This window comes from Malaya genurostris, chromosome 3 (genome assembly GCF_030247185.1).
Source record: "Malaya genurostris strain Urasoe2022 chromosome 3, Malgen_1.1, whole genome shotgun sequence".
NCBI lineage: Eukaryota > Metazoa > Arthropoda > Insecta > Diptera > Culicidae > Malaya > Malaya genurostris.
This window is the reverse complement of record NC_080572.1, coordinates 37311078-37326697: the sequence shown is the minus strand read 5'-3', so window position 1 is coordinate 37326697 and position 15620 is coordinate 37311078. Positions and strand designations below refer to the sequence as shown.

The following is a 15620-nucleotide window of genomic DNA, read 5'->3' as shown; positions in this document are numbered from 1 at the left end:
AATTTGACCTAAATCGGACATGCTTAAGGGGTGCTGCCCGGTGGTAAAGGTTTGACAATTTTCGACCTTGAAAAAGCACCATAGGGGGGAGTACATGAAATTTCCAAAATCGAAATTTTTTTTGATGCCGAAACTCTTAAAACTGCATGAAACATCTAAATTTAGTGTTATCCCGAAAAAAATTTTTTTTGAAAAAATCAACTTTCTGGGACTTAGAAAAATTTTCATATTTTTTCTAAGTCCCAAAAAGTCGATTTTCTCAAAAAAATTTTTTCGAGATGACACTAAATCTCGACGTTTCATGCAATTCTAAGCCTTTTGGCATCAAAAATTTTTTTTCGATTTCGAAAATTTCATGTACTCCCCCCTATGGTGATTTTTCAAGATATATGACAATTTCACTAAGTGGACTAAGAAGGCTTTTTTTTTAGATTAGCATCACTGTTCTCATACAAATAGGCAACACAAATGTCAAGCACTAGTTTGGAAAAATGATGCTGACTGAGTGACATAAACACTGAAGCATGCTTTTGTGAACTACTCGAATCAATCTGAATCAATTGGTGTCAAAATTAGTATCCAAAATTATTTAATAAAAGTATGAAACATATTTTCATGAGACTGTTATGAAAGAAGAGAAAGGCATTATCACACCACTAGGTGGATTAAGAAGGGTTTTTAAACTTATATCCATTTACTAAATTTTCTAACTCTGCAACACCTTATGAACTACTGTTGTGCTCAATTCATTATTATAATCGAACATGAAAAGGTTACAATATCCCATTGAAAGGACTACTAGAAAAAACTCATAAATACAAAAAATGATCACCAAAAATTCATTTTGAGTCGAACATTTTTAAAACTTTCCGAGAATAAATAATTAGCATATTAGCTTTGTTTTTGCAAAATTAGTTTATTCAATTTCGTCTATTAGGTCAAATGTTCGCACCTTGGACTAAACACTACCCATTGGACGAAGTTCAGGCGAGTTTGGCGGATGGATCCATATTCACAAAAACAACATAGTTGGCTATGTACCACTCCACCACAGGTTTCACGTAATTGCTAACAATTCGTCCAAAACAGTGTGTCACCTTCGTGGGACCGGATGAAGACAGACGCTTCTGTGGGCATTCTTCTTGATGGTCGTCGGTCGTTATGTACGGCTTAATGAATTTACCGCACCTACAGATCGCCTGCCATCAAATACTTGTTGGCAAATTTGTCGATCATTTTCTTCCGGAACTTCTCCAGAATAACTCCGGGCTGTGGGTATGCTTGACATCCGCTATAATATACATCTCGAAGTCCATGCATTTCGGCTGGACCATTCGCGGTAGACTTCCTTTCACGGAATTTAGCCCCGCATTCTGTTTATCAGTTCGATCAGGCACTTTGTCTGCTGAACGAACCAGATGAAAAAAATTTACCTTCTTGGTCAAGTCGCGAAAGGTCGAGTGGTGCATCAAGTAATCCATCACCTAGTTTTCATTAACAGAGGTAGCACTTAGTCGTTTTTCTGGCGCAGCTGGTTAATCTAGGTTTCCTTGGACGATTTTATGACCCGGGACACGGTCGAATCCCTACCGTGTCGCGATCAACTAGTGGGATTTGTTTGGATTTTCCAAGACTGCACCCATAATTTTTGTCGCAACACCTCCTTCTTTGGAAGCCAGCTCGATAGCAACTTGACAAATTGCGATGGCTTTTTACTCATGTAAACATTACACTCTACACTAGTTTGACGCAAAACTTTCACCATCTAATATAATAGTTAATATATGACTTCTAATGTTCATAATCCTTATGAAATTCACAAAAATATTTGAAAGAATTTCATAGCTTACGGTTAATGATAATTATTTTTTGTAATATAGTAAACTCTGTTCCATAATTCAATCCAGAACCTGTTTGTTCAGCATTTTATGTAAACTGTTAGAAACATTTTGAAGACAGTTTTAGTTGGTCATTTAGGTTTTGGTACTTCGTGGGCACCGGTTTGTGCTAAGGCATGACATGAATGTTTTAATTGTTTTACGTTTCGCATTCAGTTCAGTTTGAGTTTTATTTGCGATTTTAACGACTCGTGGTTCCTATGACCAGGGAACACAAGTTAAATTTTCGCATCAATTGAAATAAAATTGATTTCGTTATGATATATTCTTGATGCATAGCCAGAAGTGAAAAAAATCTCTGAAATAATTAAAACAGTTCGATTAATTGATTCATTAATGTTTTCAGATCCAAAATCATTCCTTTCTCGTTTAATTTTTTGTCATGACTGAATCATTAGACAAAATAATGATATTTTCACAGTACGAACTAAAGATGAAATTTGATAATAATTGATTATGCATAGATAATAATTAATACAATCTTAAGACTGCTTGTGAAAATCTCTACCTCTTAAGGGGAAAGACTCCTTGCAATCGTATAGGTAATGTCAATAATGTGTGCGTAAAAACAAGCTCCATCATCTTTTTCCGGATTTGATCAGATAAAACTATCATACAGCTTAAAATTAAACAAATCAGTCGTGTCGGCCTATAATGTCAAGAAAAGTAAAAACTCTGAACGAAACCTTTTTCCATTTTGCTGAAAACTGCTAGTGAAATGTAATTTGGTTTCAGTTTCCTTGCACTACCACACATTCCATTAGTAACATCACATTTCTATATGGATTTTCTCTCGCAAATTTTGCTTCAAAATAAAGATTTATATACCTTTTATTCAAATTCCAGCGAAATAGAAACCTTTGCTCGAAGAAGCCGAAAACAAAAAATAAAATACGGTATGTTGTTGGAAAACTCTTTATTCTTTCGGAAAATTGCTTCTTCACAAAACATGTTCAATTTTATTTATTTTGTATAGCGCAATTCAATACAGATGCACTTAAGTAGTGTAGCTAAACTTTCTAATATGTAACCTCAAATCAAAAACTAAGACTGTATGCAATTTTCCATCAAACATTGACGAAATATTGATCAAAATATAATTTCAATATTAAAACAATGCTTTAAATTTATTTGAGCATATATTATTGAAAAAATAGAATGTTCGAAATTGAAATTTAAACGCGTCTTTGATAAACTGGTTGCACTGAAAATAAAAATTCGGTGCAATCAGCAGGAATAGTACCGGCTGCATCACATGAGTATAGGTGTCCCATGTTGTAATGGAAAAAAGGATCATACCACCCGAGTTATCAGCTGGGAGCTGCACCTTTCTTGCAAATTATTCTGAACGCTTTTCTTCAGGTGTAAGATCATACATGAACCTGTTTATATAGAAATTTAGCGCTGAAAAAACTTATACAGCTTTGCCGACCATACTACCCATTTTTTTCAACAATCTGTATTTTTCGGAAAAAATTATCTGTACAATATCTATCTCGAAAAATCAAACATCGCTATCAGTGAGAATATTGAAAATGGAATATATGAAAAATGAAATATCGGTATTTTGAGAGAGCATATCTGTATTTCTATATGCAGTCCAAAAATCGGTATAAATACCAATAAATCAGTATAGTTGGCAGCGCTGGTATACGTATTAAACATGAAGTATGTAATATACAAATTTCTAACACCAGGAAACTTGGTTTACTCTTGATCCTTAATGGAATTGTTTTCTGCTTTGTTCATTCGCGTTGGTCTTGTGAAACACTTACTTGATTTTTGCCCAGTGTAGTATACTTTTTACACGGAAAATTGAACGTTGAAGCTTCAGACATTTAATATCTGAACACACTGCTTCTTTAGCTCTAGCGCTCCGGTAAGCGAAAAAAACCTCCAACGAAAGTCCTCCGTTGGTCCAATACGTTGGACCGTTGGTTCGATGAATATCCAATAAATCGTCCAACGGAAGACCGATTCGGGACTTTCGTTTGTTGATTTTGAAACAGACCATGGAACCGATCGTCATTTTTCAACGAACTCAATAGATAGAGGTCCATTGTTGAGCCATTTTCAATGTGGGGAGTTGGAGCCTTTTTGGACTAGTATTACTGGAAAATTTTAGAAGTTACTAACTACCTACTTTTTTAAAAATAAACGCTACATACCTGTAGCCTTCAGGTAGAATAAGATAATATTTTCTTATTATATGAAGAAAACACTCAATTTTCACATTAGTTTTGTAGGAAAAAAACAACAACAAACTGTTCCAACTAACTGAACGATTATTTCGTCCAGTACGTTTTGACATGTTTCCTTTTACAGTGCTCAACTTTTTTTCAAGACTCATTTTGTTTCACAAATGTTATATTTGATGTAAATCGCGAACTAATGATGAAAATGGTCAGGTTAAAAATCGCGAAATCAGTCAAATTTACTAAATAGACCTTGTGCAGCGTTCTAAAACGTTTCCGTGAGCGGCATCGATAGTCGGTCAACAGGATCAGTGCTGTAAAACTTCATTCAATTCAATTGAAACTGAATGTGGAACACATTGACGATCTCTCTATTGCAGTAAACTTCACTCTCTGACACACACAATGTTTGCTGACGGCCCGAATGGGCAGCATTCAGTCATCACTCGTTTCTCTTCAATCGAGGCTTAGTTTAACCACCGTCAGTTGAACTCTTGAAGTAACAAAATATCTCTTTCAATAGTATGAGAGCGGCCTTCAAATGAGGTTCATGTAAACATTCGAATTGGTTCAAGATAATAGATGAAAACTAATCAGATAGCTGAAATATCAATCACAGAATACACATAAATTAATTGTTTCCTCCTTAAGTTTTAATTTTTAACACTTTACTCCATTTACTGTTCGATCGAAATTGCTTACTACCAAGAGCGAAGACTATGAAGCAGCTAGACTACTTGGCACTTGAAACTGAGCAAGCAAAACTTCGAATGACTAGGTACGATTATTCAACTGACGATGAATGCTGGGAGCTTCACTTGGAATTGGCAGCATACGTCAAATGAATTAGAAGGGATATGCTGACGGTCAGTGGCCATAAATTTCATTTTCATCTTATATTATCTGGACAGGATCAAACGTCGGCGTCGTTGTGTAATCAACGGCGTTTTCGTTTTCAAATTACACTACACCGGTGTTGGTAAGGTGGCACTGAAACCATTAATATTTTGTTGTTTACTGACCCGAAAATCTATCTTGCAAATGAGTCCTGGGATTGTCCCGATAATACAACTTCCGGTTCTAATGGTGTTTCCATACTTAAATTACACTACACAACCTTTTCTATCTCGATACCGCTGGTGTCGCACTCATCATTCTGTGTAGCATTGTCCAACGGAATCGTTCATCGTAATCAAGGGTTACTGTTTATGCTTACAGTGCCGATATCACTGTAGCACTGCATCGATGTAGTGCAATTTAAAATCGATTCGGTAGCTGTATCTTTAGGGCAAACTCAGGACTATTGGATTATGATATCACCAAGAAATTCAATGCCAGTCGCAGCACCGCCAGGATTCGTCTGCAAGAAGAATTTTCGGGCCAGTAAGCAACCAATCATGGCGCAGGAACATAAACAGAGCAGCCAAAGACGTGCTCGGAATTTGTATGAGATTCCTACGAAATACGAAGGATGCATATTCATGGTCGCAGAGACGAACCAGCCACCGGCTGAAAGTCTCTTTAATAAAGAAAACTATTTAATGGCGTTTTCGTTTTTAATTTGCACTACACCGGTGCAGTGCTACAATAAGGCATGAATAAACGAACAAAAATGACGAAAACATAAACAGTAACCATTGACTGCAATAAACGATTCCATTGCACAGAGCTACACCAAACTTTTGATGAGTGCTACACCAGTGGTATCGGTGCAGAAAAAGTGTAGCACTGGTGTAGTGCAATTGGCAAAAAACGAACGGTTTCAGTGCAGCTTTCGCTACACCGGTGTAGTGCAATTTAAAAACGAACACGATATAACTAACTATTCATGGACGACGAAACGTTCGTGAAGATGGGTTATGGGCAACTCCTCGGAAAAAAAGTTTCATAAAGTAATTGGTGTTCAAATTCGTTTTCGATGATAAATTCCAAATTAAAAAAACTAAAAAGGTAAGGTTTTTGCAGCTGCGGGACAAACAAATCTAGATTTTTGTGATAAACACAACTATGCATTCCCAAAAACGTATTCTTTCGTAGAATCGAACTTGCAATTGACTTGCAAAGTTTTGGTCTGAAACGGAGAAGTGCTACAGAGATATTGATACTCCGGGATGGATTCCTTCGAAAAAGCATCAATTCCCCAACTGCCCTTAATTTCGCACAATTGAGAACTATTGGACAGTTATCAAATACAAGCTGAAGAAGATTGGACAGATGATTCGGCATGTGATAGAGATGAAGGGAGAAAATAGCTACTTGTGTTAGCCAACAGTGTTCAAAATCTGACGAGTGGTATTTGAAGAAAATTTCGACATTTAATTAAAACCCAATCGCATTTATTCATTTTTCGCTATTTATCCATGAAAACTGAAATTTATCTTCATTTTAAGTGTTCAACATTGTTATTGCATCCGTGTTACATCAGTTTTTTCAGTCCAGATCTTAAATGAATTGAACTTTAGAAGATCAACTTTATGGTTTCCTGCAAACGCAAGCAAGAGTTATGTTCGTAAAAAATCGTATGAATTTCCAAAAGGTGGGCGAATAAAGAGTAATATATTTCCGTCTGTCGCCCAATTCGGTAACTACAATCCTTTCGCATCGATAATCATTCCAAGTTGTTCATTTGCACTTTATTCATTTTGATTGACGATCATTTTGCAATGCGACGGACATACGAAGAGCATATTAAAAATCAAATGAGAGTCAAGATTTTCCTGACCTAACTCAAGATTAAATTACCTGCCCCATATTCTGATTGAAATAAAATAAAATAAAAATTTTCTCTCATATAAAACGCATTCTTCATATTACCAATTGCTTCAGAATACAAAAAAAAAAACTATTCAAGCGTTGTAGATAATACAATCAAATTCGACATCCATATACTGAACCTGCGGCACACTTACGTCGTCTCTCTGTCCGCAGGAAAAACTAAAGTCTGTTATATGTTTAAAGAATTAAAGCCTCCTGTTTCCGACCGGTGATGTGCAGCAAGAAGCCCTACCAAAAAAAAAGAAACATCTGCCTGCGTTTCAGTGACCATAGAGTGCATTTTTAAAGACCCCTTGATTACAGCTTTCCAGATACTCTACGGCTAATAAATGACTAATGTATATTTCTTTACCATTCATGTACCTTTTTGATGCCAGGTAGGGTTTCCATCATAACCTGAAAAAAGTATGAAATTTACTACTTCCTGTCTGTAGGAAGTCAGGCCAGTTTTGGTAGATGCTTATAATTATCCACTGCCTTTGTTACGCGAATGCTCCTACTGTCCTGGTTCAGAATAGATTTACTGGAAAAGAAAAGATGAGAAGAAGGGCCATGGAAAAGGGTCATTTTTATTAATTTCTATTGTACACATTTGGACGTGTCTACCGGCCTGGAAGCGATTACATTTCAGTTTTTTTTAACCATGTCGGGTCCCATTGAGCACGCAACGTAGTAGTCACACATGGTCGATATAGAATATAGTCACGAAAATGCGGTTAATGAGAGGAAGCGGACATTTAATCGAATGCTGGTTCAATGTGAGTGTGTTTCCGAAAGACCCGTAGGTCGTGAAAATGTAAAGGTTACTCAGTAAGGTGTTAATTTTATGTACCTATGAGCAGAGAGAGTTTACCCAGGTTACTGCTATTGTGTATAAGGAAATAAAAAATTGATATGTTCAATAGGTTTGGTTATCAGGCAAATTTGTTGTATTATTGTTTTTTATCCGAAACAGAAAGTACATTGTTCTGATCTTGAAAATGCTGGTTTATTATTATAGAAATAAATAAATTCTTATTCAAGTAGCATGTTATATCTAGCTACAGTAATTATTCGGTTCATCAGTGCATCACCAGATTATGTTGGACTGCAAATGCCACCTTGCGGGTCACCATAATTCTCTACGCAATTTAAACAATTATTCTGCTAATGCACTAATAAGCCGAAGTTAAAACATAAAACAATAAAAACATTCATGTGCACATAAGCATAAATCGGTACCTATAAGGTACCAAAACCAAAATGAACAATAAATTTTCATGCTCATAATTACCGGTAACTTTTTCAACTTTTGAACTTAAAACAACGATGATAAAATTGGATTGTGAACAAAGAAAATGTTTTCTCTAGAAACAAGAGTAAAATTTGCAAATCTTCTCTAATTCGATTCTATCGTTTATCCAATAAAGATGTTTAATATAATAAAATTTCTATTGAGAGATTTCCTGTTCGTATGTTATGGTACAGCCATACAAGTTGCTAGGACAAAGTTCAATGAGCCCAACGGAATTTTGTTCACCATGAAGAGAGCGCCTCTTAACTTCGCCTAACTGTTCTGTTAAGGCATAGAAACATAGAATTCTTTAGAGAATTTTCGGGACTATATGAAATGTGAAGTTTCTAAGCATGCTACTACAACCAAACAGAATCTGATTCGTATACATAATGGAACCCAGAAAAATAACGAAGAAGACATATGAAGACACTGATGAAGAACGCAAAAAGCGTTTCGAAATACCGGTATCTGGTTGTTCACTATACAATTTTTCTGCATTTAGAGAAACAAACTCATTACATAGTTGAAAACTAAACAAATCAGCAGATTCTGAATATCAATTCATGAAAAGCAAAAATCTTAGTCTAAAACTCTTCCATTTTGTTGAAAACTGCGTGTGAAAATTATTTCGGTTCCAACTTCCTTGGACTAGCACACTCGATTAGCAACAAAAATGTTTATATATGGATTTATTCTCGTGGAAATAATACCTAAATAAAGTTTTACGTTCCTTCTTTTAGCATTCCAGCGAAATGGGAACATTTGTTTTAATATGCAAAGGGTAATGGATACGGAAGGTTGTCGTATAACTCACCATGTTTTTTAAATTGAAAATATTTACTGTTGATAATTTCGTGTGGTTAACCTTTTTACTAAGCAATTAAAATTGACAATTGTTAAATGTAGACAATTTTCCACAAAACATGGATCAAAATTGTTCTTTCAACAAAAATATCAGGTTTATTTAGTTTCAAATATGAAGGTTTCAACCATAAGGTCAATAGCCTATTTGGGCCTGAAAAATTTTTTGACCCTATGTACGGAGTTGGGGATCGAACCCAAGTGGGCTGCTGTGGAGAAAGGCATCGAATCACTCATCACGCCCCCAGGTTTTAATTTTTTTATATTAAATTATTGATAAAATAGACCGTTTTAAATTCAATTGTGCAAACAATTTTGTCAAACTGGTTGCGCTTAATATATAAATAGGGCAGAGTCAGCAGGTGCAGCAGAAACTACATCACAGTATAAGTGTTCCATACTTAAAGGAAAACAAAGCATCACATCACTAAACTATCAACAGCTTCACGTGGAATTGTTTTTTTGTTTATATAATCTGCTATGAAAATACAATATTCAAAGCTTTGATGATAAAGTAAAATTTATATTGCGTAAAATTGGTATATACGATATAGTTAGAGTAGAGTTTTTACAATAACATGCAGAAGTGCTTAAATATTTAATATTAATTTAAGGTGACATATTTGAACATTTACTTCGAATGAATAATTTATACAATTTATTTATTAAAACAAGATCCACGACTATTGTTACCTATAACTATCCTATAACCTATCAATACTATCTATAATAAGTACAATCATTTCAACAATCTGGATTTTGTGGTGTTGAAAATCCATCAATGTTATACGTACCATATAAAAAGTACGTAATCCACAAATTACCTACTCAAGTAAACTTGGAATTCAATTTCCTACATTTACATTATTTGCCAAATATTAAAAAGATAGTTTTTCAAGACTTTTTAAATTGAAATTAAAAATAAATTTTTACAATTTATAATGAAAAATCAAAACTTATCTGAACTTATTTATAATGCAAAATCAAAACTTATCTTGCTTTCTTGTCAGAAATCTTGGTACATACATTTTGCTGACCATTCGAATTTCCTACAAATAAAATAATTTTGGCTTACAGCAAGCACAAAGCAAGAAACGTACTTACATCGTACTTACTTAATTTCTGTACTTCACTTTATCAGCAAACACACGAGTAGCAACCTCTAGAGCTACCTACCGAAAACTTGTAGTAAATACTACAGTTTGTAGCATGTTTTGACAGGAACGTGATCCACACGTAGCATTTACTACCGAAATTCAAGCATGCTACGTTTTATTCATACGGCCCATTGTGTTGTTACATACGATAGCTCTTTTTGCAATTTTAAGTAGGTAATGAATTCTACTCACAATAAAGATTATTGCATATGATTCCTTTTACCGATAACTCTCACAGCTAGTACAATTTTACAACATATAGCGTAGAAGGATTCTCGTTAGTTTTCAAACATCAGTCAAATTTGAAATTGAATGAGACGTAGATGAAAACGCTTCGTGTCTATCGGAGAATTGTGGACATTTTTCTTGCATTTCGGATTATTCCCATTGCTTTTAAACGTTGACAATTAGCTGGTTGAGTAACTTCGAGTATTTTTTATTGTGTGATTTTTCCGGTATATCAAGAAAAATTTAAAAAATAACAACCCTCTTCATTTAAAGAATCCAAATAAAATTGCATTCCAACCTTTGTTAATATATGAGCTTACATGATAGGATGCCATAAGTACTGTTACTTATATTCACCGAAAATAAAAGCTAAATATTGCTAAACGAACGAAAACGTAAAACAGATTGGCTTTGCCACCTTATAAACGCTGATACAAAGTTTGCTTCTAATTGAACGACGCTCCAGGAGGGACTTATTCTTGACGTCAATTTCGTTCCTGCCTGTTGTGAACCCCAGCTGAGTTAAATTTCGACTTTTAGTCAGAAAAAAAACTTGCTTGACACAATTTGACGGACAGATTTATAATTAAAAGCGTACCTTTGCTACGAAGTGTCACTAATGAGATTTGTTTTCTTTTCACCTTTATTTTCAGTTTTGACTGCCCGATCACAAACACTGTCTAGCATGGACGTGGAGACACCTCCTCCCTACGATGTTGAATCCCTGCCGAGCTACACGATCGTATCCGGTCTGCCTAGCTACAACGATGCGATAGAGCAGCTCAAGCAGAAGCAACAGCTAAAATGTGCTGAGTACGAGCCGGTCAAAGTTCACCGGCCATCAGTTATCAAACTGTTCGAATCTCAGTCTCAGGATCTGATGGGAGGGGCTAAACTGGAGGAAATCCGGTACAATTTTGTGAACGCTCGCTCGACCAGTCAGCTGATTGGGATCGAGAGCTCTGGTGAAGGTACACCAACGACGAGTGCCAACTTCAGCCAGACGACAACAGCAGTAGCAAACAGCAAACGCCAAATCTCTGACATAGGAAGTAGCAATGCTAGTCCTATGGCTTCGAAAAAAACCAATACTTGTAGATACGAAATTGGAAATGATCGAACTAGTGCGACGGGAAGTTGAGTAGACATTTCTTATTATGCATTAAGGAGATCTTACGTGAAACAATGACTGTGTTATAAATAACTTATTTATATAATAATAAAAGACATGTATCGTGAATTCACACAGAGGTTCTAGAAATGAACAAAGTTCTATTTTTAAAAAGTGATCATTTTAGTGATGTTGGATATTTATAACAGCTCTCAATAAACTAGGAAATTAAATCTAACTCATCACAATATTTTCCCCAGAAAAAAATCGGTTGAGCCCTTATTAAAATTATATCACAGTCTAATATATTAGGTCCACGATTGCCAATCGGAATCAGAATTCAAATTATATTTGACTATTCGAATGGACAAAGCATAACACTCCTTATTTACAGTGTCGGAATCCATATTTACAGTGTCGAACAAAACGAGGTAAATTGAGATGCTTCAAATTCCATATTATTTGTTTTCGAAGGTTCGACGGACTTTTTAACGTTTTGGCAAATTTGATTCTCAATCGGATTAAGATATAGTAACTGTGTTGGTTATTTCTTGACATCAGGGATGCCAGGTTCACAGATTACTCTGTGTTTCACAGATTCCCAATTTTATGAACAGATTTAAAAATGACAGATTTCTGAAATCGATCACAGATTCTCTCATACTTCTGAAAACGATCACAGATGAGCACCAAAAAGTTTTCAATTGGCTAAAAACTGTCAGAAAAAAATCCGACGAAGCGGTTAGAATTAGCGAAACCTTTTGTTCTGCTCACCAAAATGATTACGATGAGCTATATGTTACGGGAAACGTACACAGATTTTGCACAGACAATTTTTTGGCTTGATCACAATTTTTGAAAAAATGACGTGGCATCCTTGCTTGATATCGATGTTGGTAACATATTTAAAAGTACGGATAGTGTTTCGTATCATTATCTTGTATGAACTACCATTTCAAAACCATTACCCACACCTCATGTGGCAACGTAACGATTTACATTGGTCCGGTTTTTCGGAATTGGTCCAATTTGTTCTGCATCTAGAAATTTGAGCCGACTCCGTCCCACGAAAAGCATCCCCATGCCATAATGTTTCATCCACCGTACTTGAATGTTTTCGTCGTGTATTGTAATTTGCACTGGCGGTTAGTTAAGACTGCGATACGATAAGATAGCGACAAAATGTCACAAAGATAGCGAAACTGTCATTCGCATCGATTCATCCTCTTTGAGACCACAAGACATAAAGATATTCTTTAAATTGGCCGTGACAATGACAATTTTTTATGATCAGAATAATTATACAACTTTGTATTAATCGACGTCTTTGTCTTCAAAACCTCCTTGTTTACTCGAAACATTATCGATTTTACCTATAAAAATAAAACAGGTAAAATATTGCGCGTCTGCATACTGGAAATGCTCCAATGCGTGTTAAGTTTTGTAAGTATGACTAGAAGAAAACAAACAAAAACCCTAACAAGATTTTTAAATTTTGTAAATTGGATGATTACCTAAGAAAACTTCGAAAGTCAGACTTAAAAGTCTGCAAAACTTCATAGTCTGCTTACATAAGAAATCGGAAAATTTACATACTAATCTGTAACCTGGCATCTGTAATTCTGCGGCTATTCCGTCGCATGGGGCTAAGCTGAAAAACAAAATATTGTGCTCGGAGTTCGTAGGTCGCTGACACACTAAACTAAATTAAACTAAACTTCGTTCGGTAATTTTTGCATCTTTTGAAGAGTTTTGAACAGCCGAATACAAGATTCTACTGATATATCTCGGATGATTGTACAAGGATACTTATGAGTAAGTGACAGTTTCCTTTCTCTTTCGATTCTTGTGACGCGAATATAAAAGTTTTCATCGATTTATCAATTCTTTTTGGAAGTCGAAGGTTTCGGGTATCATTTCATACAAAGAGTTGAGTGGTAAACGTGGAAGTCGTTTAGTAATAAATATAAGAGGAATTACACGACGATTTCGATTATTGTGACGCTATTTAAAAAGTTTTCGTAGATTTCACAATTCTGTTTGGAAGTCAAAGGGTTGAGGTATCGTTTTATACAAAGAGTTAAAAGGTAAACGTAGAAACCGCTTAGTAATCAATAGAAAAGAAATTACACAAAGAGAAACGGTCACTGGCCCTTACGACCATTTTACAAATCAGCCGACCAATATTCATAGATTATCAAAACTAAATGCAATGCATACACATACACATACACATACACATACACATCCACATACACATACACATACACATACACATACACATACACATACACATACACATACACATACACATACACATACACATACACATATACATGCGAAGGACAGAGGTCAGTGGGAGTGACGGCGGGCGTCCCTCAGGGATCCATTCTCGGTCCGACTCTCTGGAACGCTATGTACAATGGGGTCTTGACACAGAAACTTCCCAGGAAAGTGAAAATCGTGGGCTTCGCGGACGACATATCGTTAACGGTGATGGGCGAGTCTCTGGAAGAAGTAGAGGCCTCGGTGACAGAGACGATAAGCACGATTGAGGGCTGGATGAACGGAGTCAAGTTACAAATAGCTCACCACAAAACGGAAGTGTTGTTGGTGAGCAACTGCAAGTCGATCCAGCGTATCGAGATAGATGTAGGGGGACATGCGATTTCAACTAAGCGAGCTCTGAAACTTCTCGGAGTGATGATCGACAACCGGTTGAACTTTAACTGCCATGTCGACTATGCCTGCGAGAAGTCCGCGAAGGCGATAAATGCAATAACGAGGATCATGCCAAATGTCGGTGGCCCGAAAAGCAGCACAAGACGTCTGTTAGCCAGTGTATCTTCGTCAATACTACGGTATGGTGCTCCTGCCTGGGGAACAGCATTGAAAACGAAGAGGAACCGTGAAAAGCTCAACAGAGCATTCCGGCTTATGGTCATACGAGTCACGAGCGCCTACAGGACAATATCGTCGGAAGCAGCAAGCGTTATCGCTGGAATGATCCCAATCTGCATTACCCTGGCGGAGGATATCGAGTGTTATCAGCGTAGAACCACCAGAAACGTGCGAACGATGGTTCGAATCGATTCGATGGCGAAGTGGCAGCAGGAGTGGGACAGTACGGAGAAAGGTAGATGGACTCACCGGCTCATTCCACATCTGTCGCCGTGGATGAATAGACTACACGGAGAGGTAAACTTCTACCTAACGCAGTTTCTATCTGGCCATGGTTGTTTCCGGAAGTATCTGCATCGGTGTGGTCACGCCGCGTCTCCATTTTGTCCGGAGTGTGAGTATGTTGAAGAAACACCAGAACATGTGATATTCGATTGTCCCCGGTTTGCGGAAGTACGTAGAGAAATGCCTGCTCTAAGGGTGGATAATATATCTGAGGAAATGTGTCGTGAAGAAGGCACTTGGAATGCAGTAAACAAAGTGGTAACACAGATACTCTCGGAGTTGCAGCGAATATGGAGAAGGGATCAGCGAGTAAGCGTCGGGTCGAGAGAACTTCCTTCGTCGGTGTAGTCTTGATCCGTCGTCGGGGACAAGATGAGTAGACCACGTCATAGCATCGTAAGGATACAAGTATCGAAAACGTCGGTTTCGAGAGAACTCCCAGCGTCGGGGAACTCTCTGTCGCGGTAGGCTAGATCCTTCGGCGGGGACTAGTCGAGTAGCCACCACAACACCGACTTGTGTCGTCGGGGCGCCAGCCAACCAGAAGCTATGCTCCAACTGGAATCGCCGGACCGACCTCGGCACTCTCTCGTGTGTCCTGAGTGGTGCAACAGGGGACTCGGTGTCGGGAGAGCCTATTTCGCCGGGGAACTCTCCGTCGGTGTAGTCTAGATCTTTCTTCGGGGATTAGACGAGTAGATCGTGGCGTAGCACCGTTAAGATAGTCGGGGCACCAGTGAACCGGAAGCCATCCTCCAACCGGCATCATTGGATCGACCCAGGCATCCTTACGGTCGGGCCGTGGACGGGTATCGAAAACGTCGGTTTCGGGAGAACTTCCATCGTCGGGGAACTCTCTGTCGGTGTAAGCTAGATCCATCACCGGGGACTAGTTGAGCAGACGCCACAACACCGATTCGAGTCGTCGGGGCA

The 15620-nt window shown here is 37.2% G+C and overlaps 1 protein-coding gene across 3 annotated transcripts in view; it reads left to right on the top strand.

Annotated features, from left to right (window-relative positions):
• The window catches only part of LOC131435468 (protein commissureless 2 homolog), an 88918-nt gene extending 77179 nt beyond the window's left edge, over positions 1-11739 (top strand). Inside the window, exon 6 of one of the 3 annotated variants that reach the window (XR_009230497.1) lies at positions 11044-11086. Coding sequence is in view for 1 of the 3 variants with exons in the window: in XM_058603383.1 (XP_058459366.1) it covers positions 11044-11531 (488 nt within the window). In the remaining 2 variants the exon portion in view is untranslated. Of the gene's footprint in view, positions 1-11043 lie in introns of all 3 variants that reach the window. The other 2 variants (XR_009230499.1, XM_058603383.1) reach the window with 2 other exon arrangements.
• Positions 11740-15620: the final 3881 nt, after the last annotated feature.